Source organism: Ascoidea rubescens, assembly GCF_001661345.1.
Source record: "Ascoidea rubescens DSM 1968 unplaced genomic scaffold ASCRUscaffold_6, whole genome shotgun sequence".
NCBI lineage: Eukaryota > Fungi > Ascomycota > Saccharomycetes > Ascoideales > Ascoideaceae > Ascoidea > Ascoidea rubescens.
The window spans coordinates 987875-1013172 of NW_017962918.1; the positions used below are offsets into that span (position 1 = coordinate 987875).

Consider the following 25298-nt stretch of genomic DNA (forward strand, 5'->3'; position numbering starts at 1 on the left):
TATTAGTATTAGTATTAGTATTAGTATTAGTATTAGTATTAGTATTAGTATTAGTATTAGTATTAGTATTAGTATTAGTATTAGTATTAGTATTAATATTAGTATTAGTATTAGTATTAGTATTAGTATTAGTATTAGTATTGATATCAATATTATCAATATTATCAATTTTTTGGTTCTGGGTGGATTTTTTACTATCAATTTGAGAGGAAATTTCAATTATTTTTAGTACAATGTCATTTTTCTTGTCATCTTGTTTATCATTTTGTTTATCATTTTGAGCAATATTATCAATTTGAGCAATATTACCAATTTGATCTTGAGGATCAGATGTTTGAAGTTGATTAGAATTTGGTTGTTTTATATTTAGATTGATTGTCATTGTGATATCCTTTGTTTGGCTATGGATATCTGTTTTTAGTTTTACATTATCAGAAATATTTGGATTTGTATTGTTTGCATTATCTAGATCAAGATTGACATGCTCTTGAATAATTTGATTATCAGAAATTTTTGAATTGAAATCTTTCAAATTGTCTGTTAATAGAGTATTCAATTTTTGAAAATTATCAGATAAATTCAGATTAATAGATTGAAAAGATTCGTTAATTAGTTTATCTTTTTGTTCGATTGAATCATTTAAATTTTTAATCTGAAGATTTAAATAATCTATAGTGTTTTGTCTTTTATGAATGTCAACAATGTAGTATAAATTTAGCAATTCTAAAAACTGGTTAAATTGCAAGATTTTATCATTGTTGGAACAATTTTCTTTAAAAAAATTTTGGATTTGAATTGTTCTATTATTAATGGATTCAGATAAGAGCAATGGAAAATTAACAGTATTTTTGAGGCTCTCGATTGCATGTTTAATGGGATTGAAATTATCAGGTTTATTACTGGTATCATTACTAGTATTACCATTACTATTACTAGTATTACCATTACTATTACTAGTATTACTAGTACTGGTATTGGTATTAGTATTAGTATTGTTATTTATTTGATCGGGTTTATTGACATTATTGATATTATTGGTGTTGTTGGTATTATTGGTATTATTGTCACTGCTTACAGTACCAGTGTTAACATTAATACTGGAAGAGCTAAAATTGCGCTGAATTTTCAGCTGAGTATTTTGGAACTTGAGATTTTGCTGAGTAGAAGTGTCAGAATTGTTATTAATTGGACTGAAGCTGGAAGTCTGATGAATAGGTGATTTCTGAATTGGGGTATGAGAACTAATCGAATTAGACACCAAATTGATGTTAGCATTGCTGTTGTTTGCAAAAGGGTTGATGTTATTGAAATTTTGAGTGAATTGGTTGGCATTACCCAAAAGTGGCAGTGGATTTTGCTGTTGCTGTTGCTGAAGCTTTTGGATTTGATTGCTATGCTGTTTTTGGTGCAACTTTTGAACCTGTTGGTACTGCTGAAACTGAATCGCCTTGAGTTGTTGCTGTGTTTGATAATTGTGTGGAAAGAACTGTTGCTGTTGCAGTTTTTGTTGCAAGTCCTGGTTCAGCAGATATCCTGCAAACAAGTTACTGGTTTTGTTCTGGATGACGTTCTGGTTGTTGTTGTTCATGGTGCTTCTGCTGCCGGAGAAGAAACTTCTGCAAACTCCACCAAAAAATACTCTCATCGAAAACGCGCGCCTTCCCAACACAGAAACTTCTGCTTTGGGCCAACCCCATAGGGAAACAACCCGATTCAGCACCTGCTCCTTTAGGCAGTCCCAAAAAGGCAGTCCTGGGGAAAGACAACTGTTCTGATTCGCTTTGCTTCTTCTGCTGCTTCTGCTGCTGCTTCTTTTTCTTCTTCTTTTTCTTGTTCTTCTGCTGCTGCTGTGGTTGAAGTCTGTGTGAATTATCCAGCCCATCGCTCCAAAAAGACACTCTGTAACGTCTCTCAGAACACTCTCAAAGAGCTGTTCTTCTCCAGTGTCTGCTTTGTCTTCTACCAGTTCACCATGGGCGCTTCTTATGATCCTCCAACAACTGGAAATGCTGCTTCTCTCATTGATCCTTCTCCAGAACCTCTGCTTGATTCCAAGAACAACTTGAAGATTCCTCCCTTGAACTCAAATCTCATTTTACAGCCAATTGAGAACATCTCTGGCCTTGGGCACAGCGACACATTCAGCTCTCAATTGCATTCGACAAACCTTGGTCTTGGTCTTGATCTCACTGGAAATATCAACAACAATTCTCTAACTGATCGCAACGACGATGAAAACCAGAGGAAAATAAGACATCGCCATCAACAGTCGATCCAAATGTTCCAATCTTCCCAATCTCCCATCTCTTCCGAACATCCAAAGCTAAGTGTAATACCTGATGAAAATTTTTTGTTATCCTCGCCATTGGAAAATAACACTATAATCGATCCAAACAACATCCAGCAAAATGTTTCCAATTTTAATCACAATTTCCAATTTGATTATAAAAATAACACCAATAATGATGATAACTATAATGTTTATAGTAATTTGCTCTCAATTGACCCCATAACAATTGTCATCACTGAATGCATGCGTATTTCTTCAGAAATGAGAAAACAATCAAGATTCTCGCAAACCAGTGTAGCTGCTATCCTTGGAACATCTTCAATTACAACTGGTTTATCTACTACAATCAAATTATTTAATGACGATAACTCAAATTTTAATAAATCAAACAATAAAAAAAATATTAATAACAATAACAATAATAATAATAATAAATTTGCAAACAACAGCACTGATAATATAAGTAGTATAAATAATAAATTTAAATCAATGAGAGAAATTAAATCAATGAGAGAAATTAAATCAAACTCAAGTTTGAAATCTTCCTCAAATGACTCAAATTTAAATGATTTAACTAACAATAATAAAACCAATAACAATAATGATAATAATAATAATAATAAACAGGACAGTTTAAACAACTCAGATAACTCAATCAATTTTTCCAATAACAACAACATTAATACCAACATCAATACCAATTCTAATACTGCCACAAATTTTCAAACAAACAACCCTTTATTATCTGGTTTTCTTCAATTAAGATCAATGCTACTAAACATCTCTTCAATTAATCAAGTAGATCCCTTGACTTTATTACAACCTTTTTTACTCCTAATAAAATCTCCTACAACATCTGCTCATATAACTTTGCTTGCTTTGAACTCCTTATCTAAATTTATCAATTATAACATAATATCAATTAATAACATTTTGATTAATAACGACATCAACATAATCTCAGAAATCTTATCCTCTTTAACTCACTGCAAATTTGAAGCAAATGACCAAACTTTCGATGACACTGTTTTATTAAAAGTCTTGAATTTATTGCAAATCATTCTATCTCAAATTTTTAACATCAACCACTTCAATTTAAACTTTCAAAAATTTTCAAATGGTTTAATCTTAGAAATCATCCAAACTTGTCTAAATTTAGCTTGTAATAAAAGAAGAAATGAAATATTAAGAAAAAATTCGGAACAGTTAATCTTTGATTTGAATTTCAAACTACTACAATTTCTTAAATTTAAAACAATCGATTCTTTAAATTTTTTCCAATTAAACTCAAATTCAAATTCATATCCAAATTCAAATTCAAATTCAAATGACTTGTCTTTGTTAACTAAAAATCTCAACAACTTATATATAGATGATATCAATTCAAATGTCCTAAATAATGATGAACTATATGACACACCTCTAAACTATTTATGCGTCAAAGATTATTTATCCATTTTAATCTCTATTCTATCTCCCCAAAACAGATATTACCACACTGAATCAACCAAAATCTTGGCTATTAATATCATAAATTTTTCTTTAGAAACTTTTGGTAATTTTTTCATCTTTTATAAAAATACTCTATTTCAATTGTTGAGAAATCCTTTATCTAAAAATCTTTTAATGATAATCTTAAACCCAGAAAGCACCCTACCAATCTTATCCTCCGCATTAAACTGCTTTATAAATCTTATAATTATTCTCGGTGATCATTTAAATTCTCAAATCGAATTTGCTTTAGAAAACATTCTCAAATCAATTGTACCCGTTGACTATTATCTTCAATCCGATTCGACTGAATTCAGAAATGAAAACACTTCATCTTTAAAACAAAACATCTTGAAGGAAAATCTTGAATCATCAAGATCAAATACTCCAAGTCAAATTGCTAACATCAAATTTAATAAAGCCGCTTTCAATTCTAGATTGCCAATATCAAAAGAATTGATAATAGAATCTATAAGTCTATTATGGATAAGATCTCATTTTTTTTTCTTAAATTTATTCATCAAATACGATTGTAAAAAAATTTCTTCTGTCAACTTATCCTACAATCTACTAATGTTTTTAAATTCCCTAAGTTTTTCAAATTCTTCTATTTTCACAACTAACTCAGTTCCCCCAATATGTCTTGATGGATTGTGTAAATATATTGAGGGCATAGGTATAAGAATCAAATATTTAAAGTCAAATAATATAAAATTTCAAGATTTTTCAAATGGAAATTTCAAAGTTGACAAAAATTCCCCTTCCTATAAAACTTCAAACAATTTACTACACACAAAATCACTAAAAGACGAATTTTTAAATTGTATTAAAATATTCAACACTAAAGGTATTAAAAAGGGATTACCTTTGCTAGAAGAAAAAAGGATTTTTTTTCACCCCAATGATTCTACTGAAGTTCGAAATAAAAAAATTGCTAGATTTTTCTATTTAAATTCAAATTATATTGATAAAAAGAGCATTGGTGATTATATTTCTAAAAGGCAAAACACTGGCATATTAAGAGAATTTTTATTTATGTTTGATTTCACCGGTTTAAGAGTTGATGAAGGTTTAAGAATTATCTTAAGAAAATTCAGACTACCTGGTGAATCCCAGCAAATAGAAAAGATTGTTGAACAATTTGCAGAAAAATATGTTCAAGACCAAAATCATCAACAAATTAATGAGAAATCATCAGATGAAAAGAACCAAGAAACCAAACCTGTTTCTGATGAAATAGTCACTCCAAACAGTGATACCGTATTTGTGTTAAGTTATGCAATTATTTTATTGAATACCGATTTACATTCTCCAAAAGTCAAAGAACATATGACCCTTCTCCAATTTAAAAGAAATCTTAGAGGCACTTATAATGGCGGAGACTTCCCAGAATGGTATTTGGAAGCTATTTACAATGACATTCAATCTGAAGAAATTATATTGCCCGAAGAACATGTTGGAAGCAGTAAATGGTTTGACGCTTCATGGGCAGAATTGATGAATAGCGCTAAATATGATGAAGACGAATTTTATTTAAATGAGTATCTAATTGAAGAGGACGACAACAGTTTCAAAAACAACATTACAAATGGAGATATCAATAACTTATTTTCCTCGGAAGATAACTTTCCTTTACTTATTCAGTTTGATAAATTATTATTTGAATCTGTTTGTGAAAATTTAATCAATACATTTGTTACAATTTTCAAAGAAGCTCATGATGACCAAGTAATAAATAAAATGATGGCTATGATTGACAAGTGTGCCACAATAGCCAATTATTTTGGATTGTATCATGTGGTGGATAATATACTACTTGCTCTTGGCGATTTAACATTGTTGATAGATATTAATGATGATGATTTGGACCAGAGTTCTCCCTCAAATGAGAAGAATGTCATTGCAAGGGATGTTTATTATGAGTATGTAAGAGAAGAAGCTTCAGGAAGTCATATCCCAGTAACTCAAATAAGGATTGAAACTGATGAAGAAGAGATTGTTGAAACCGAACTTCCCAGGGATGAGGATACGATGTACAGCGAAGATGATGCTGACTTGAACCCATTCAATAATGTTAAAACTGAGAAGAGAAAAAAAATTGATGTGATTACGGTTAGCGATATTGCCGTATCGTTTGGAAAGAATTACAAGGCTCAATTATCTACTGTTGTGCTTTTTAGAATTTTGAAATCTTGTAACTATAATAGTTTAGTTCATTCATGGAAGTGTTTTTTAAAAATTTTGTTAAAATTGTTTCAGTATTCTCTTATCAATCCAAATAAAATATTTCCCAGATTTCAAAGAAGTTTGGGTTTAAATCAGTTACCATCAGCAAAACCACAATACCTAATAAAGAAATCCTTGAATAAACTGGAACCTGATCTTGGTAAAGATATCAGTTTGTTTGGTACCATTTCATCTATCTTGAGAGGTTATTCAGACGAACCGCCTGAACCCACAAATGAAGAAATAGATTTAACATTATCAACAATGGATTGTATTAATTCAAGTAATATTAATTTAATTATTAGTAATATACTTAAGTTAGACAAAGAAAATTTAAATCAATTTATAAAAACATTTTTTGTACTAATTCCAAACTTTTCAAAAAAAAATGAAAGATACTATGAAAGTGAAGTATTATTTATAATCGAACTAAGTGTTTGTTTTTGTTTGTTACAGGAAAAAATCAATAAAGATGTATTGTTATTAATTGTTGAAAAAATTGATGAGATTTTTAAAACCAATGAAAATAATGAAAAGACTATTCTTAGCCAGTCTTCCCTATTGAGATTGTTGACTTATCAATGTATATTATATAATAACTCTAATGGTTTTACAACAGAATTTATTCCTTACTTGAAAAGCTCTTTAGAAAAACTATCCGATGTGGATTCAGAGATTCTTAAAAGTGAGGGATATCAGATTTTGAAACCACTAAAATCACTAATCTTTACTTTATCAAAGTCGAATTTGAGTCAAGTCAAAAGTGAAGAACAGGAATTATTTTTAGGTGCTTTGATAAATAATGAAAATTATTGGAGAGTTTTGAGAACGTTTGCATCTTCCATAAAATATGTCAAGAATATTTACAAATTTACAGAAGAATTGTTTAAAAATTATAATGATTGTATTTTACCAGATAATTTTATTTTTCTCTTAGGTTTATTAGACGAAATCTCGTCAAAGGGATCTCTAGGAGCCAAATACGAACAAGATTATGAGGTTGCAGTTTTAAATAATCCTAAAAATGTTCCAGAAAATAAAAATCCCTATGAAGAAGTAATCAACATCTCTATTCAGTCAATTGAACTAACGGTTTCGTTATCAACATATATCAAGAGAGATGTGTTTGTGAAATTTCAGGAAGACACTCGGTTCTGTTTATGGTATTCGATAATTCAAGCAGTTTCTCACCAAGCGGAAAATCCTTGCAGAAAAATTAGAAATTTTGGTATTAATACGTTATCAAATATTCTACTTTCATTGGATATTAGAGATAAAAAATTCATAACTTCTTTGGGTATTTTTAACTTTATACTATTTAAATGGTGTAACGATCTTATCAAGCCCGAAATTTCGTTAATGGATTTGACTGGGTTCAATAAATCCAAATTGGATCTGATATCATTGATTTGCAAGGTATTTCTTAAGCACTTTAATGAGGGTGTAATTGATGACACTACACCGTTAAACAAAAAAGAAGAGTCTGGTGAAAGTCAGACAGAATTGCGGTGCATATGGTTTGGAATATTAGATATATTTGAAAAATTGTTGATTGATGAAGAAAGACAAATCAAGCTTCTTATTAGACATAGCAATAAACACAATATCAATAGAAAGCCAAAAAATCGAATCATTAGAGAAGCTTCCGTGGAATTGTTAAGAAATTTGCTTCTTGTAATGGATATTAAAGATAACGATTATTCTTGGAAAAAGATAGACTCGATGTTTTCTGGTTTAAAGGAAGATTTTTATAGGTAATTATTGTAATTGTTTTTCTCTATTTTTTTTTTTGATAATTTTGATTTTATAGTTAGCCGATTGGATGGCTCACGCCTAATTATGTATTATTAGATGTCCATATTTTTGAATTCTTTCAAAACATTACTAGCTTAGCAATATCAACACCAATATTTTTCCCACTCTAGGGACAAACCATAAAGAAATTGCTTTTTATGCGATAGACGAGTTTTGTTCTAAAAATCATTTTCAAAGATCGAGGTTGTTTAACCATCAACAAATCATATGGTTTAGTGGGAAATAAAGAAGAACTTCTGGATTTTTTTGAACTACATTTTCAAATGAATTGTAAAATATCGTTATTTATGTACTAAAATTTGCCTTGATTTTACAAGTTATATCAGGAATTCCGTAATACATCAGAAACAGCCTTTTCAACTTTCAACTTAGCTTGTTGTTTTGAAGTAAATTCCTTCACTTTTCACTTGAAAAGCTATTTTAGCGCCAGATAATCCAAAGACCTGAATTACTCTGTTTGTCGAGATCTACCAATAAAGTTGGAATTGCTGAATAAAACACTGAATTGCAACAGTCGCACTCTGGATGTTTGACTAACCAGATTTTTATTTAGTTGTGTTTAGTTTCAATTGGATTGAAACAAGATAGAACATAACGAACAGACAAAAGGCTGAAGATAATTCTTTCTTCTGATGTCTTGATGGAAAGCATTATATTTGCCTCTCAATTGGGTCAGTTTCCGTTTTTGGAATTTCGGTGGTGTGTTTTCAGTCCACAAGCAAAACAACCAGATATTTCTGTATCTTGTGAAAAGACAGAAAATGCACTGGCTCTCAAGAACGAGCATTGGGTTTGAATAACTCAGAGAGTGTTTTTGTTGAAAGGTGTTTGAATCATTTATAACTGTTTTAAAATTGCAGCGCTATCTAAAAAATTTTGAACTCGTTTCTTCTGACTTCTTATCAATCTACTTCAGAGTTACTTCAAACAACAATTATTACTATGCTATAAAGCTGAAAGCTGGAATTGTTTAGAAGTTTGTTTGTTTCTTCAAATCCAGTACTTTATTTGTTTTTTTTAATCCACAAAATGGTTGGGTGTCACAAAGGCAATAGCTGTTATGTTACCTTTGTGTTTCAAACCGATCTGAAAAAAATTAATTTGAGATTTTTTTTCTTTTAAAAGATCAACTTCGAAATTTTTCTTCAAGTTTTTATTAATTTTTTTATTATATTTTTATCGTTTCATCAGGAAAACACCTAAAAAATATCTTAATCTGTTTTAGTTTTTAACAGTAAAAAATAGAAAGTTTGACGAATATAAATCTCAATCTGACTAAAATCACTGGTAATAGTTGTCATTAATAGTATTGATTATCCTGCTGATACCAAATTTGACTGAAGTTTGATTATTTCTTGAAAAAGAAGAACCAAATTCAATCAATTGCAATTACTGTTAACAATTCTGTTGGTTAATCGAACACTCTTAATAATTATAAAAATTATTACATTGAAAAGTTTTTAAAAAACAAAAAAAAAATATTCGTATATTATAAACAAAATATTGAATTCAAAATGAGTAGAAATACTGTTGCTGTTAAGTCAAGTTCAGCTTTAGACTCCAATCCAAATACAAATACAAATACAACTTCCCTAGCTGTGAAGAAAAACAGAGGTGTATTATCTTCAATTTCGGTTAACACTTATTCAAACAACAATAACCGTTTAAACAAAAGCTATAAAGGGAGAGGAAAAGAAAATATTGATATAATTAGCTGTTTCAAATCCTCAAATGCTCCCATGTTAACTCAATCACTTCAAAAATCTCTCAATAAACCAGATTCTAAAAATAAACAAATCAGTACCAAACATCAAAACCAAAATCACATTCAAAATCAAATTCAAAAGAAGGATTCAAATGCAAACAAGAAAACCAAAATAGATGATTCTCAAACTGAAGGTTCAGTTTCTTCTGAGGGAATCACAGAAATTGTATCTCAACTTAACACTGATTCTCAAGAAATCAATACTACTTCTAGAAATGGTTCCAACAATTTTGGCAATATTTTCAATGATTGTCCTCAACAAACTGCTTTATACGTTGGCGATTTAGATGAAAACGTTACTGAAAAGTTATTATTTGATGTTTTCTCAAAACATGCAGCCGTCACTTCAGTTAAAATTTGTTTTGATTCAAATAATAAAAAATCTTTAGGTTATGGTTATGTTAATTTTATCAACTCTGATGAAGCCAGCATCGCAAAGGAAAAGTTAAATTACACCCATTTATTAAATAAGGAAATTAGAATAATGGAGTCGATGAGGCATTCCTTTCAAAATATGAAAGGATCGAATGTTTATTTCAAAAACCTTCCAGAAGTATTATCAACAAGAGAATTTTATGAAATTTTTAAACCATTTGGTGAAATCTTATCATGTAAAGTGGAACATTCAAAAAGTTATGGTTTTATTAATTTTCAAGATTTTAATGTTGCTCAAAGTGTTGTTGATAATTTTAATGGAAGCACTATAAAAGGTTCTAAATTATTTGTTGGTCTTCACACTCCAAAGGAAGTTAGAGAAAAAGAAAAAAAAGACACCATTAATCAAATTCCAACTATTTATGTAAGAAATTTGCCAATTGATATTAATGATGATCAACTCAAATCTCTTTTTGGTAAATTTGGTGCAATCACAAGCACTTTTGTGAAACCTGTTTTTAAATTAAAAGCGAGCTGGGCTTTTGTAACTTTTAAGTCTCATAAAAGTGTTCTTGCTGCTATTAATTTTTTAAACGACACTGAGTATGAAGGTAAAAGAATAACTTGTATGAAGGCGTTAAATAAAAACGAAAAATATGGAAATCGCATCAGCGCCCAATTTCCTCCACCAAATCCATCAATTCTATTTTTCAGTAATCTTCCTGCTACTGTTAATCAAACTTATTTGAGTCTTCTTTGTTCCCAATTTGGAAAAGTCAAAAAGGTTTTGATGCCGATAGATGAAAATTTTAACACAATAGGCATTGCATTTGTTCAAATGCAAAATGAAAAGCAAGTGAAAACTATTGTTAAAAATTTGAATAGAAAACTAATTAGTGATCAAGAGATTTCGATTTCCTTTTGGACCGAAAATAGTAAAAGAAATCAACTAGAATCCCAAAACTATAAACCAAATCTTTCTAGAATTAATATTTTTAACGATAATAGAAAGACTGTTGAAACCAAACAGCCATTTCATTTAAACTCAACTCTCCCTGTGAACCTCCTTCATGAACCATGGAATAATCATTTTCAATATTACAGCTCTCCCCAATTTTTTATGTTACCAAATAAAAATCATCCTGTTTCGCTTCCTATGGGAATGGTTCCTGAGAATAATTATAATAAAAAAATGTTTAATCATAATGTTACTAATCAAAATAATTCAATAAATCATATTTCCCTAGCACAACCAACCCCTCCTCCACCAATTTTACAACCACTTAATTGTGCTCCAAGAGTTTTATTTCCAGGAATTTTAACTTTGAGTGAAGAGGAACAAGTTAAATATAATATTGCTGCTAAAAAGTATGAAGAAGAAATCAAAAATAAAATTTTAGAAAAGTTCATACTATTACTCAAAAATTCCAATATTAAGACAAATGATGTTGACATGAGCCTTGTTTTAGATCATGTTATGAAGTACTATTGGGATAATAAACTTGAATCATTGTCAAAATTTCTTGAGGAAGTTGAAAAAGATTATAACAAAGAGAAAGTATTACAAAAACAGGTTCTTCATTCTTTGAAAGCCTTAGGATTACAAGATAATTAACTTCAATTTGAATTAATATACTTTTACTAGAAAATATGCAGAAATAAAACGAAAAAACACACTCCAAAAACAAAAAAAAAAACACCACAAATCACAAGATAAAACATACACTCTTTCTTTGTATTCTTCTTGCTTTTCGAGTTATAACAACTTAATTTTTTGTCATTTAAATCACTTTTTCTTTTAGTTTAAAATTTTGTTTTTTTGTATTTTTTATACTTGCATTGATCCCTTTTTTTTTTTTTTTTGCCATTTAATAAAATTTAACTATTCTTTATTGCTTAAAAAAAATTGTAAGATACAAATGTACATTAGAAAGGAAAATAAAAAAATAAATTGATACAACATAAAGTTTCCAAAGAGCATGAATAAAAAAACCAGAACTTAAACAAAAAAATAGTATAAAAATGTTATAAAATAATTATTAGAATGATTGAGGTAGGTATCATCACTCCACATTGACATAATTAGCAGGAAATATACCCTCTTGACCATTGCACTCTCCAGCCCACCAATCATCGGTTGTTTCAGTCTTTTTGGTAATGTGTATCACATCGCCCTTTTTAAAACGCAAGTCACCATCCTGCTCACCCTTGAAGGTGTACAAAGCTGTAGCAGTATATCCAGGTTTAGAATTGGACTGCTTAGGAGGAGGTGGCGGTTGCCTATAGAAGGATTCATTATTCTTTGTAGAATTGTTCTCAGTATTCGATGATCTGGAGCGATTTCTATCGTAAACGTCATCTTCCCAAGAAGAAGTCGAAGTCTGTCTTTTTGATGAATTGTTGATAGAATTATTGTTATGACCTGTATGGGTATTACGGTGATTATCATCAGAATATCTGTCAAAATCGTCGTCAGAAGAATTATCATTGTTTCGAACGTAATTATCATAGTCGCGACGATGAGATGAATGATTGCTATTTCTTGAAAATCTGGTGGATATGTTCCTTGCGGAGTTTCTAAAACTGTTTCGAGGAGAAGACTCGTTGGAATCATTGGAGTAGCTTGGGATATCATTGTAATAATCGTCATCTCCATTGGAATTGTAATTGAAGTTCAGGGCTGTTGAAAAGGCTCTTGAATCCAAGATTCTCATCAAAGGTTCACAAGCAGGAGGAGGCTGGACTCTGCCACTCAAGATCATTTTGGAAGTGCAACCTGGACCATAAAATTTTCTGTTTGCATCTCTTCTTTCAAAAATGAGAGAACCCTCAAGAGATATTCCAGCAAATAGACCCTTTGTCTTGGAATAAGAGAAAATGGCAGCAACAGATTTCAAAGAAGCAGTTCCTGCAGCCTCGGCATTTCTGCCTATAGGACCAGCAGCAAGAGAGATGTTCCCACCCAAGGTCATGGAGCCAAATTGAGCAAACGTCTCAACAGCCTTTTTGGTGTTCAAAATAAAGACAAAGTCTGTTATCTCAGCACCAATTTGGCCTCCAACACCAGCACCGCCGGTAACGATGGCAGAAGGAGCAGACCAGGAGCCATCGGGCAATCTTGCGACAATGACACCGGAACCAACTCTTCCAGAGAACAAGAAGCCTGCTTTGAGGACAGTAATGATGGCCAACCCTTTGGCGTTTCTTAGGATATCGGGAGGAATAACATGGTCAGTTCCAAAGACCTGATTAGGTTTGATAAAAGAAGCTAGCACCTTTGCAGCTTTCAACGATTCGCTTTTCAAGCTTCGTGGAACAGGATTATTGAGACCCATTGACACAGTAACACTTGCAAGAGAAGATAGTCAGAATTGAAGAACAAGATGGTTATCAGCAGCAGCAGCACGAAACACAGGCAAATAGGAGAAGCACAAGAAGAAGAGCTGATCAAGGACATCTCGGCCCAAACTCAGTTCCTCCATCCGCTGCGCCACGGCAAAGCCCTTCCGCTTCCGGACTTCCGCTGCCGGACATTTCCAGCACCACGGTGTGTTCCGTGTCTGCAAGTTCCGTGATCCGGTAGAAGCCGCGGATTGCGCCAGATCCGTGCCAAACGAGTCCTTTGATTTTTGAAGCAAAACTCTTCTCTTCTCCTGTTCTACACCACAGACAATTACCAGCCAGAACCAACTCAAACCACATCAACAAGCTTACTGTTTACCAGGACCAGGTCAAAGTCAGCTAAACTTGGACTTCTCAACTCTAATTTCACCAGGCAAAGAACCATTTTACACTCAACAAGACAACAGATACACTTATTGACTAAACAAAACAGGTCAAAAGCTAGCAGCTTCTGTATTCTTCTTGATTCAATTGCAAATTACAAACTAGCAAGTTGTTTTAATAATTATTATTATTAACCAAAATAATAATATCGCTTACCACCTATTCTTTTGTTGTTTGTTTGCAATTCTAGCTTTACAATCCTAAATTTAATTATTATTTTTTACTTCTCTTCACTTACACACAACCACTCACTTAATATAAGTACCATTGAAAAATTCCTGTGTTTCTTATTTCTATCTCAATCCAATATTTAGCTTGTCTATCAGAAACAGTCTCCATTGACCTTCTTATTTAAAAATTTTTCATTCACTATTTTCTATTAAATTTTTTAAAGAAAAAAAAAAAATACCCTTTTATTTCAATCCTTTGTTGTTTCTAGTCATTTTCAGATGGCTTATGAATTCGTTGGCTACCAAGTCGAATTGCTACTACATGACAGTTCGAAAATAAGAGGTTATATCAAAGATGTTGTTGATAGAACAATTACCATAATCAATGTTGAATTCGTAAATACCGGGAAAAAATTAAATTCTTATTCAATCTCTGGTAATTTAATTAATGACTTGTATATTTTAAATTTACCCAAAAATCTATCCTCAAATTCTATTACCATTAATACTAACACCAATACCACCAATAACAAATTACAAACTGGAACCACAATAAAAAAATCTAAAAAATCTAAAAATGATCCTGTTCTATTTGTTGACGATGCTATAATTTTTGCAAGCTCTTCAAAATCAAAATCAAGAGACAATTCTCCAAGTATACCTTTAAAAAATAGAAAACTAAATAACAACAATAACAACCAGGATGATCCAGTTTGGGATGACGATATAACTAAAATTAAACAATCTTCTGATTTTGATTTTCAAAGTAATTTAGCTTTATTTGATAAAAAAAATGTCTTTCAAAAATTAAAATCAATGGATAATATTCAATATTCTAAAAGATTAGTTGGTCATAATAAAGTTGACTCTTTAAAATCCTTTAATTCAAACTCAATTCAAAATTTAGATCAAAACCAAAATGCAAATCAAAACCAAAACCAAAACCAAAATGCAAATCAAAATGCAAATCAAAATGGTTTTCAAATTGAAAATCAAAACGGATTTCAAAACTTTCTTCATAAATCAAACTATGATAATAACGAAATGGTTCTAGATTTGAAAAGCGATAATTGGGATACTTCAACCAACGATGATTTTGCAAATAATGATCTTTATGATTCTCAATTATCTTCAAATCCTTCTAATATGATTTACAACATTACTACTATCAAAGAAAACGAAATTACTTCTGATTTAAACAATTCCTATACATATAAAAACACACCTCAAATCATTAAAAATAATAAAATTGATAAAATTGATAAAATTGATAAAATTGATAAAATTGACAAAATCGACAAAATCGACAAAATTGATAAAAATTCAAACCAAATTCAAAAGGATAATTTAAGCTTTAAATTACAAAATTCAAACACCATCATACCCTTAATTTCTCAAGTTCATTTAATTGAAATTGAAAGACTCGCTTACCAAGAATTTAAAATAAATCCAAGCTTGTTTGCTGAAAATTGTGCTGTCAATTTATCAAAATTAATCATTCAATTACTCGGAGGTTCCCCAAGAATTGTCAATAATCACAATAAACCACCTTTAATTTTAATTGTAGTTGGTAACAATAAAGCCGGTTCAAGGGGTTTGGCTGCTGGAAGACACTTGACTAATCATGGTGTTAGAGTAATTGCCTATATTTTAACAAGAAAAACAAATTCTAACTTAACCAATGCAAATTCAATTAATCTCAATAATGACCAACATTCAATTGATGATTATTTCGATCTCAATGACGATCTAGATTCTTCTGTTAAATATCAATTAAAACTATTCCATTCTTACGGTGGTAAAATAATTGATAATTTCAAAATTTTGAAAAAATTTATTCAAAATCTAGATTCTCCAATTGAATTAATATTAGATTCCTTACAAGGCTATGAATCAAATTTGTCTGACTTGTGGGATGAAAATGAGTTAAAAAATTCTTTACAAATAATTAAATGGTGCAACAAATTGTCAAGTAAAGTTGGTATTATGTCTCTTGATATCCCTTCAGGCATAGATGCTGGCTCTGGCCAGTTTTCTCCAATTTTTAACTCCGGAAATCACAATGTTCCTGCTTCTAATGTCTCTGTCTCATCTGAATATAGTTTTATGGATTCATTAGTATCCGAAAATGATGATTTAGGAAATGACTATAATCGCAATTCAAATGTATTGAACATTAAAATGAACTCTAAATGGATTGTCTCCCTTGGTTTACCTTTGATTTCATTATTACATAGCTACAAGTCCGGACTTATTCAGCCTGGTGATTGGATCCATTATTTGATTGACATTGGTATTCCTCACAAGATTTTCACAAAAAGAAGTTATTTAAGAAAATTTGACAGAAACCTATTTCTTGGTGAAGAGACTATTAAAACTTTAGAAATCTCTGATTAGATGGTTTTTGATCTATTTTTATGATGCCTAGATTTATTTTATTAATTGTCATTTATACTTTTTTTTTTAACTTTATTGTTCATTTGATTTTTATCTTGCTTTTTCTTCCTGTATTAATATGATTCCTTTTATTATGTTTTTTACAAATATTCATACTAATTTTATCATTTTAGTTTGTGTTTTTTTTATTCTTTTGGTTATTTTTTGTTCGTTTCTGTTTAAATAATTTAATGAAAAAGTATTAATAAAAACATAAATTTAAAAATGATTAATGATTCCTTTGTGAGTGAAACAAAAAAAAAAACTAAAATAAAAATAAAAATATAAAAAAAGTTATATGATGACTATAAACAGCAAAAGTAAATAAAAAAAAAAACAAGAAAAAAACAACTAGGGATTCTGTTGTTGTTGTCTTTTTAATTCACCAATATAATTAATTGCTGAGCCCGCTTTAAAAAACTCAACTTGATCTTCAGACATTGTATGTTTACAATCAATTATAAATGTCTCACCATTTCTTTTAGTTATTTTAACTTGAACTATTCCATTGTTATCCCCCTTTTTATCCAACATATCTGCCAAGTCAAGAGTTTCTAATACATCGCCACTAGAAACTTTGTCATAATCGTTTTCATCTTTAAATGTTAATGGTAACATACCCTGTTTTTTCAAATTTGTTTCGTGAATTCTGGCAAAAGACTTGACTAGTATTATTCTGCCACCTAGAAATCTTGGAGACAAAGCAGCATGTTCTCTAGCAGAACCTTCACCATAATTGTGTTCACCAATAACACACCAAGGTATTGCATCTTCTTTCCATTTAATCATCAATTCAGGAATTGAATAATCTTTGCCATCTAAATCATAGGCTTTGTTAACTTCGCCGGTTTCTTTATTTACGGCACCGATTAAAGTGTTGTTTGAAATATTTTCTAAATGACCTTTATATTTGAGCCAGACACCAGCAGCAGAAATATGATCAGTAGTACATTTACCCTCAATTTTTAGTAGAATTGTTGTTTTCAATTCTTTTCCATTCCATTTATCAAAAGGGGTTAACAATTGTAATCTATCAGACTCAGGGGAAACCAAAACATCAACATTAGGATTTGATTTTGGCTCGGCGACTGGATAAAAGTCTTCATTACCTCTAATGAAACCTCTTTGAGGTAAATCAATACCTATTGGGTCACTAAATTTAAATTGTTTTCCATCTTGAGTTTGAATAGAGTCTTTTCTTGGGTCGAAATCCATTTTTCCTGAATAAATTGCAGCAGTAACAATTTCAGGTGAGGTCAAGAAGTTCATTGTATTTCTATTTCCATCGTTTCTAGCTTTGAAGTTTCTGTTGAAAGAGGTAAAAATTGAATTTGTTTGGGTAGAAGTTTTTGGAATATCTTCTCTGTTCCATTGACCAATACATGGACCACAGGCATTTGCTAATACTATAGCCCCATTGTTTTTAAATAAATCAATCAAGCCATCTCTTTGCAAAGTTGCTCTTATTTTTTCAGAACCTGGGGTAATGAAAAAGGGGATTTTAGGTTTCAAACCGGCATCAGAAGCCTGAGTAATTAATGAGGCTACTCTAGTCATATCTTGATAGGAAGAATTTGTGCAAGAGCCAATTAAACCAGCAGAGACAGTTTCAGGCCATTTGTTTTGTTTGGTTACTTCGCCAAATTTGCTGATTGGGGTTGATAAATCAGGAGTAAAGGGGCCATTTATATGGGGTTCTAGCTCAGATAAATTGAGTTCGATAACTTTGTCATATTTAGCATTTTCATCTGATTTCAAGAAACCATAGTGTTTGTTTACTTGAGAAGCAAGGTGTGCAATTGGCTCTCTTCCAGTTGCAACAAGATAGTTGTAATGAGCAACATCTTGGTAGGGAAAAATTGAAGTAGTAGCACCAACTTCGGCCCCCATATTACAAATGGTTGCCATACCAGTACATGATAGAGACTTGAGACCCTCACCAAAATATTCTATTATGTGATTGGTACCACCTCTGACGGTTAAAACTCCAGCCAAATGAGTGATAATGTCCTTTGGAGAAGCCCAACCATTGAGCTTGCCGGTCAACTTAACACCAAGTATCTTTGGAGCCTTTAATTCCCAGGGAGTACCAGTCAAGGCGTCAACAGCATCAGCACCACCAACACCAATTGCAATGGCGCCTAAACCACCGGCATTGGGAGTATGAGAATCAGTTCCTAACATCATTAGACCTGGAGTCGAGAAATTTTCCAAAACAATTTGATGAATAATACCGGAACCTGGGCCCCAAAATTGAATACCATATTTTTCACCACAACTTTTTAAAAATTCAAAGACCTCTTTGTTGGTAGCAATAGAAGAAGCTAGATCAGTTTTGGCACCATCTTTTCCGACAATTAAATGGTCACAGTGGATCGAAGCAGGAATAGCAGTTTCGGGTAAACCACAGGTCATAAATTGCAATAAAGCCATTTGAGCAGAAGCATCTTGCATAGCAACTCTATCAGGGTTTAATTTTAAATACTGTTCACCTCTGATCGAGTTGATATTTCCATTAAAAGCGGATAAAGATTCTTCTGGGTTGACTAAATGAGAGTAAAGAATCTTTTCAGCTAAAGTTAAAGGAGTGTCATTCAATATTTTTCTAACATTATTCAAGTTAGAAATTAGCTTTTGGTATGGAGGAGTTCTTGATTTGAATTCCTGGGGAACTTCGAGCACTGGTGCAGAAGTAGCTAAAGATCTTCTTAATAAGGACTGCGATCTCAAGCCGATATTGGAGGTTCTTCTACAAGCAGATAGCATTTTGGGTGTATAAAAGTATCTCTTGAGTCTTGAGTGTGACTGTTTGTAGTGGAACTGGCGAGTCGTAACGATCTTGGTGATAATTTTACAAAAGCCTAAAGGAAGAAAATAAAAGAAAGGGTTTTTAAGTTCCAGTCATTATTAGTCATGGTGAAGAATTTGGATCAATTGGCTGAAAAATCCACTGAAAATCTCGCTTTCAAAGTCGAAAAGCCTGAAAAAAATAAAAAAAATCCGGTCTGGTCGGATGTTGAAGCACGTGAACAAGGAAGTCTACAACGCCACGGATGTCGAATCCGCAGAGACGGAAAATAACCACAAAACAGAAGTCGTTTATTTACAGCACAAGGATAGAAACTAGCTACAGCAGGATAACAGCAGGATATGGTGGTATCTCACAACCCGAGCCTGTTACTCGTCGTTTTTTGAGGGGCCAAAGGTTTGATGGTATCTCTTCGCTATCAACTCATTCAAGGTGTGGCCTTCTGGTCTTTGGATTCGGGCTTCGTAGGAGTAGTAAGATACAACCCCAACAAATATCGAGAAGATGGGATCAAGGGTTCTGCAGGCAAGCAAAGAGGGTGTTAGAAGGTTTTCCTGTAAAAGAGAGCTTGGAGTTCGCAAAATAACATACCTTGATAACATGTAAGGATATGGAGCCATGGTGATTGCACTGTCGAAAGCTGTGAATTGATAGCAATATCGAAACAGTGTTTTCTGAAATCGAAGCTTCATTTATTGCAGGAAATGGCCGGAAAACACCCTCTGGAGGGAATCGAACCCGGACCCCAAATCGGCTCTTCAAAACCATTTATTGAGTTGTAAATTTGGTATTTACAGTGGATGAATAAATAACTATCCAGGCTATATATAGATATAATACAGAAATACAGAAATACAGAATCTTTTCTACTTTTGGTCACTTATTTGGGCATTGATAAACTCACCAATGCTTTTCTCCAAATTTCTTGTAGCCTTATCAACCTCTTTGTCATTCTGCGAATTATTGTTGTGGCCATCTTCAATCTGGTCATTGCCAAACAAGTTCAGCATTTTTTGCCCAAACTCTCCAATAGAGGAGATATCAAATATCCAGCCTGCCCCGAATACCATCCAGGCAATAGAACTCGTCGTCATCATTGTTGAGTATGTGAGTGCTGCAATAGCATCGCTATGAGGTGACGATGGTAACGGTCTATGGTTTGCGTTAAACAAACTTGGAATATATCTTCTTGTTTGAATTCCACGAAATACAAAATGTGCTGAAAAAAACGTTGCGACTGCTGCTCCATAAAAAAATAGCATCTGTTTTCTTCTTCTCTGTTTATATTCAGCAGATGCGTCCTTCAACACATCCTTTGCAAAGTAGGCTTTAACGTATTCAGACATTTTCTCTGATATTCTCTGATATTCTCTGATATTCTCTGATATTCTTGTTTGTTGTAACCTATTCAATGGGGTCTTCTTCAGAGTTTTCTGAGATAAATCTGTTCGTCCAGTCACGTGACGTCGATAAACATCAAAGTATTAATTAATACACCTCATTCAATTGCAGTCTCATCTTCAAACACCAATATCACTGACCAATTGTGCCATATCTAGGTTTTTAACTAATTGACCTCTGGAGGTGTAGCCGGATTGATTAATTGCAATTTTTATAATGGTATGGTTGATATTTGTTGGCCCCTATTGCTCTATCCTCTTGATTCACCCATTCCAACATGGGACAGTGCAAAAGATGAAAAATTACTAACAACTTGACATTTTCAAAACATTGTCAATTTTATAAAAAGTCTGAACAAGCTTTTGATGCATCTTTAGATTTATTGAGAAGGCTAAACCCCAAAAATATTTCTGATAATTTGATTAAAATCTGTCGTATTGCTCCTGATTTATCCGAAGATTTATTATCATCCATCGACATCCCCTTGCAACTAAAAAAATGTCTAAAAACTGGTAAAGAATACTTAACCTGTGATTATAACAGAGATGGTGACTCCTATAGATCTCCTTGGTCCAATGTTTATTATCCAAAATTGCCCGCAGATATCGAAGAAGATGCTCCAAAACCTTCTTCTGAATTAAGAAAACTAGAAATTTTTGCCAATGAGTCCTTTGACATATATAGAGATTTATATTATGAAGGTGGTGTATCAAGTGTTTACCTTTGGGATCAAGATGAAGAAATCAACTCTTCAAATAATAATGGATTAATTGGAAGTTTTGCTGGTGCAATTCTATTGAAAAAAAAACTGGAAACTTCCTTGAGTTCTTGGGATAGTATTCATGTTGTTGAAGTCATTCCAAGCACTAATTCTGCCGTCTACAAATTAACCTCAACAATTATTTTAGAATTGCAAGATAATGATCCAGAAGAGGATTTCACCTTAAGTTTAAGTGGAAACTTGACAAGACAAACCGAAAAGGAAATCGCCATAACCGATAATGGTTCCCATATTGCTAACATCGGTTCATTTATTGAAGATGTTGAATCCAAATTACGAAATATGTTACAAGAAGTTTATTTTGGAAAGACTAAAGACATCATTGGTGATTTAAGATCCGTAAATAAATTATCTGATATTGAACTAGATAAACAAAGACAGTCAACCGTCATCAGAGGTATTCAAGGTTTGTAGAAAACTTATTCATAAATTGTTTCCTTAATTTTATAGTATTTTGGTTTTTTTTAATTTTTACATTTTATTATTTCCATTTCCATTTCCATTTCAATTAATAAATTAACCTCAGTTAGTGTTAGATCTTATGCTGAAATTGTAGACCGTTTGAGCTTGTAGAAAAAAAACGCGAAATATAACTTCTATTATATATCTATACTTTTTTTCTCCACTCTTTTATTTTCATCACTCTATCAAATTAACTGCTAAATTCGGGTTATAAGGGTTATAAATTCATAATGAGCATGTCCAATTCAAATATTCAATTGATTGAAAATAAAATAAATTCCAGTGAAAAAGAAGATGATATAATCTTAAATGTTTTGCCTTGCAGAATACAGTATAATGGATATACCAATGTCGATTTATGGACAGACACTGTTTCAACTTATAACAAAAATTCTACCAATGAAAACTCAGAGGAAAGAGGTAAATATGTTGGTTATTTTCGGGGACGAAAGCTTTTAGGTCAGTCTCTTGATGTCAATTCAAACAACGATAAAACAAACAATGAGATTGAAAGCTCTGAAAACACTAACAATTACAGCGCATTTATCGTTGAAAAATCGAATATTGACAACTCCTTGAATTTAAAAAATAAAATTAACGAGATAAGAATATGGGATCATGAGTCTTTTCCATCTAATTCTGCAAAGTATAATGATTATTATCTTGCAAATAACCAGTGGTGGAATATAAAAGAGTTGATTCAAGTAAGTAAACTCATCCATGAAGATTAGACGGATATCCGGATATTTCCGTTGCGCGGTTTGGGAAAACCGAGGAGATTTCGGTTGTTTCCAGTTGGATTCCAGAGACAAAAGTCGGAAATCAAATTCTTTTATCCAATAAAAACGCTGGAAAATGTCAGCGAAGTCAACTTTCCAAAAACGTCTTTATGTATGATCCATAAAATTATACTAAATTATACTAAATTACAATAAGCTATAATAAATCATCATAAATTACAATCAAGTTTTGAATCCAGAATTAAAATCAGTTATTCTCACTAAAAAGCTATAAAATGTTACATTAAAACACAGTCACTAACGCCAAATCCGTAAATTACTTTTTCAACATCTTTTCGTATCTTCAACCAGTCTGCTCTTCTTTGAACAAATTCGTAAATCTCTTCCTGTGTAAAAATACCATTAAACACTGTCAAATCACTTACTAGTTTTCCTATTGCTTTTGCATCGTCACTTGAAATTAAATAGATTTGACCTATGGTTTTCAACGCAACAAAATATGGTAAGACAGATTTTTGTTTCAATTTAGCAACAAAACTATAATACATATTCAAATCTGATATTAAGGTAATCGCTCCTTCAGTGCTTATTATTGATCTTTTAATGTTTTTGCAGATTAAATTAAAAAACCTTGTTGAAACTTCTTGTTGAAATACATCAATGGTTGATTTTTCTGCTGAGTTTATCAACAAATTACAATGATTAGATAATAAATTAGTAACTTTTTTAGCTACACCACTTGGTCCAATTCTTTGAATATAACCCATATTCAATCCTTTTAGTTTTGATAGTCCTTTATCGACTTCATCCATTTCTGATGCCAATTGAGGATTGAAGTCAGTTGGAAGTTGTTCATGTTCAAAAATAAATTGTATCTTGTCCATCAATATATTTATGCCTATGTTCAAGCCATCAGCAACGTAGTCATCTAACATTGACTCAAAGTTTTTCTTTTTTTTAAGTGTTGGAGAAAAAAAATCTTGATTCTTGCTAATAATATGTCTATTAATCAATTCTTCTTTATAAAAAATATCAACCATTTGTTGTATCAAATCTCCAATATTCACCAATTCTGTGAATATTACTAATGGTTCAACTGTATTTATTTTGATATTTCTAGACGTCATTGTCGAGTTTTCAGTAAGAGTAGTACCATTTGATGATAAAGAAGTATTAGATGCATTTCGGAGACCGTTGATTGTATATCTCTTGTTACGAGAATTTGCTGTTGATGAAGGCCTATTTTTTTTATTTGAGCCTAAACTGAATAAACTGTTTCGTTTTGAATAATTATCAACACTTGGATTTCCATGGTTATATAGACTGGAAGCATTTTCGGATACTTCATTTTCATTGGCTATTTCATCAGGTCTGTACGTTTTTAATCGATCAATTGCCTTATCAAACCCATTTTTTATATGTTTTTCACCGAGTATATTTACAATGTCAATAAATATTGTTTCAATTTCTTTTTTGCATGAGGATTCTAAATTTTCTTTATTTTTTATGAAGAATTCATTTTGTTTATCAGTAGCAGTATGCGAGTCAGTGTTAGGGGTATTATTTGTAACATTTTTTTCGATTTCAGTTTGTTCATTTAATCTTAGAAAAGTCAAGATTCTACTTATAGAAAATCTTGCATTATTTAAAATGTTTAATGATAAATCTAATGAGAAAAAGGATTTTATATTATCAAGTTTACTATTCATGAAAACCACTTTAGCTTCAAATTCAGTCACCAATTTTTTCTCTTCTTCTTCTTTTTTTTCTTCCTCTTCCTCTTTTTCTTCCTCTTTTTCGTTTGAGTTTTCTAATTTGTTTATTCCATGAATTTTTTTATCGTTATTTTCCAAGTTATTGACATTTTCTTTTGAATGATCATGGATATCGCCAAACTGAAATAAAGAATCAATTGGTTTAAAAATTTTCTTAAAATCTGTTATAAAATCTAGTTTGAATAAATTTTTCTGATCTTTTTCATTTTTATTTTGGTCTATTATGATCATTGTTTTCATTAAATTCATTTCCTTTTCCTTTTCTTGTAATTTGTTGATTTCATTCCAAATTTTAATGTTTTTTTCGTTGATTTTTTTAAAATAGAGGGATTCTTGTTTTAGATAAGATTTGATTGTGGATAAATAGTAGATGTTTATTAGTTTTTTAAGGATATTTTTAAAATTTTTGCCACCATTATTGGATTGATTAATGTTGTTGATAAATTTGAATAATTTATTGTATATTAAGGGAACAATGATTAAATATAAGGATTGGTCATTTGTTAAGAACTGAGTTTTAGTCGTAATTAATTTTGAGTCGGATAAGTTTTCATTGATGTTATCGTATTCAATTGATTTTTTGATGACTTTGTTGAAAAATTCTAGAATATGGTCTTGAATAATTTCTTCAGATAGTCTTAAAATAACTGGAATTTTATCATTGGAGAAAATTGAGTCAATTATTTCAATTTGGCTATTAAAAAAGTCTACCATTTGATTGATTATTTGATTTAGGTGAGAGATATTTAGTGAGAATTTTTCTTCGCCTTCATGTTGATAAAACATCAAGTTAACATTAGAGAGCAGAAATGGATTATTGGTAATGGAATTGTTATTAGTAAGAGATATGTTATCAGTATCGTTATCAAAATCCAATAAAATGGTATTTGAGTTTAGAGGATTCTTTTGTAGAAAGAAATTAATCAAGTTATTGTTGATTGATTGATTGTTAAGATTTAATAGGATTTGAGTATAG

General features: G+C 31.2%; 11 protein-coding genes across 11 annotated transcripts in view; 5 read left to right on the plus strand and 6 right to left on the minus strand.

The window, feature by feature from the left end:
• ASCRUDRAFT_81004 (uncharacterized protein) overlaps window positions 1-1588 on the minus strand; it is a gene marked incomplete at both ends in the record, with an annotated part of 2616 nt that extends 1028 nt beyond the window's left edge. The window contains one exon of the mRNA XM_020194559.1: window positions 196-1588. Coding sequence (XP_020047595.1) covers window positions 196-1588 — 1393 coding nt within the window. The remainder of the gene's footprint in view (window positions 1-195) is intronic.
• A 690-nt stretch (window positions 1589-2278) lies between these two features.
• On the plus strand, window positions 2279-7765 carry GEA2 (Arf family guanine nucleotide exchange factor GEA2; the record flags this gene model as incomplete). Its single annotated transcript, XM_020190548.1, has 6 exons — window positions 2279-2621; window positions 2937-4060; window positions 4139-5348; window positions 5403-5677; window positions 5867-7554; window positions 7594-7765. The coding sequence occupies 6 exons, from the start codon at window positions 2279-2281 to the stop codon at window positions 7763-7765; spliced, it is 4812 nt and encodes a 1603-aa protein (XP_020047596.1).
• A 2087-nt stretch (window positions 7766-9852) lies between these two features.
• ASCRUDRAFT_24549 (uncharacterized protein) lies at window positions 9853-10584 on the plus strand (the record flags this gene model as incomplete). Its single annotated transcript, XM_020189856.1, has 1 exon — window positions 9853-10584. A coding segment is annotated over one exon (732 nt), but the record flags the coding sequence as incomplete, so codon positions are not given.
• A 1224-nt stretch (window positions 10585-11808) lies between these two features.
• Window positions 11809-13374, minus strand: ASCRUDRAFT_75983 (DUF500-domain-containing protein). Its single transcript, XM_020193296.1, has one exon. The coding sequence runs from the start codon at window positions 13295-13297 to the stop codon at window positions 12026-12028; it is 1272 nt and encodes a 423-aa protein (XP_020047598.1). The 5' UTR covers window positions 13298-13374; the 3' UTR covers window positions 11809-12025.
• Window positions 13375-14197: 823 nt separating this feature from the next.
• On the plus strand, window positions 14198-16315 carry EDC3 (Edc3p; the record flags this gene model as incomplete). The annotated part of the gene is made up of 1 exon (XM_020191800.1): window positions 14198-16315. One exon carries the CDS (start codon window positions 14198-14200, stop codon window positions 16313-16315), a length of 2118 nt encoding a protein of 705 aa, XP_020047599.1.
• A 390-nt stretch (window positions 16316-16705) lies between these two features.
• On the minus strand, window positions 16706-19120 carry ACO2 (aconitate hydratase ACO2; the record flags this gene model as incomplete). The annotated part of the gene is made up of 1 exon (XM_020190528.1): window positions 16706-19120. The coding sequence occupies one exon, from the start codon at window positions 19118-19120 to the stop codon at window positions 16706-16708; it is 2415 nt and encodes an 804-aa protein (XP_020047600.1).
• A 392-nt stretch (window positions 19121-19512) lies between these two features.
• Window positions 19513-19806, minus strand: NCE101 (Nce101p). The gene is made up of 2 exons (XM_020193297.1): window positions 19755-19806; window positions 19513-19682 (listed from the first exon to the last, which is right to left on the minus strand). Exons 1-2 carry the CDS (start codon window positions 19781-19783, stop codon window positions 19532-19534), a joined length of 180 nt encoding a protein of 59 aa, XP_020047601.1. The 5' UTR covers window positions 19784-19806; the 3' UTR covers window positions 19513-19531.
• Window positions 19807-20029: 223 nt separating this feature from the next.
• On the minus strand, window positions 20030-20509 carry ASCRUDRAFT_34655 (altered inheritance of mitochondria protein 11; the record flags this gene model as incomplete). Its single annotated transcript, XM_020190539.1, has 1 exon — window positions 20030-20509. One exon carries the CDS (start codon window positions 20507-20509, stop codon window positions 20030-20032), a length of 480 nt encoding a protein of 159 aa, XP_020047602.1.
• Window positions 20510-20780: 271 nt separating this feature from the next.
• CAP2 (F-actin-capping protein subunit beta) lies at window positions 20781-21759 on the plus strand (the record flags this gene model as incomplete). Its single annotated transcript, XM_020191801.1, has 2 exons — window positions 20781-20783; window positions 20914-21759. The coding sequence occupies 2 exons, from the start codon at window positions 20781-20783 to the stop codon at window positions 21757-21759; spliced, it is 849 nt and encodes a 282-aa protein (XP_020047603.1).
• A 278-nt stretch (window positions 21760-22037) lies between these two features.
• ASCRUDRAFT_8219 (uncharacterized protein) lies at window positions 22038-22538 on the plus strand (the record flags this gene model as incomplete). Its single annotated transcript, XM_020194694.1, has 1 exon — window positions 22038-22538. One exon carries the CDS (start codon window positions 22038-22040, stop codon window positions 22536-22538), a length of 501 nt encoding a protein of 166 aa, XP_020047604.1.
• Window positions 22539-22825: 287 nt separating this feature from the next.
• On the minus strand, window positions 22826-23431 carry RCY1 (Rcy1p; the record flags this gene model as incomplete). The annotated part of the gene is made up of 1 exon (XM_020194560.1): window positions 22826-23431. The coding sequence occupies one exon, from the start codon at window positions 23429-23431 to the stop codon at window positions 22826-22828; it is 606 nt and encodes a 201-aa protein (XP_020047605.1).
• Between the last annotated feature and the right edge of the window lie 1867 nt (window positions 23432-25298).

Excerpts from the sequence above, each read along its gene's own strand:
- NCE101 (XM_020193297.1), bottom strand. The coding sequence starts at position 19,783 with ATGGCTCCATATCCTTACATGTTATCAAG. Across the intron at positions 19,683-19,754 it reads TATCCTTACATGTTATCAAG|AACCCTTGATCCCATCTTCT; the intron begins GTATGTTATTTT and ends GCTTGCCTGCAG.
- ASCRUDRAFT_75983 (XM_020193296.1), bottom strand. The coding sequence starts at position 13,297 with ATGGGTCTCAATAATCCTGTTCCACGAAGCTTGAAAAGCGAATCGTTG.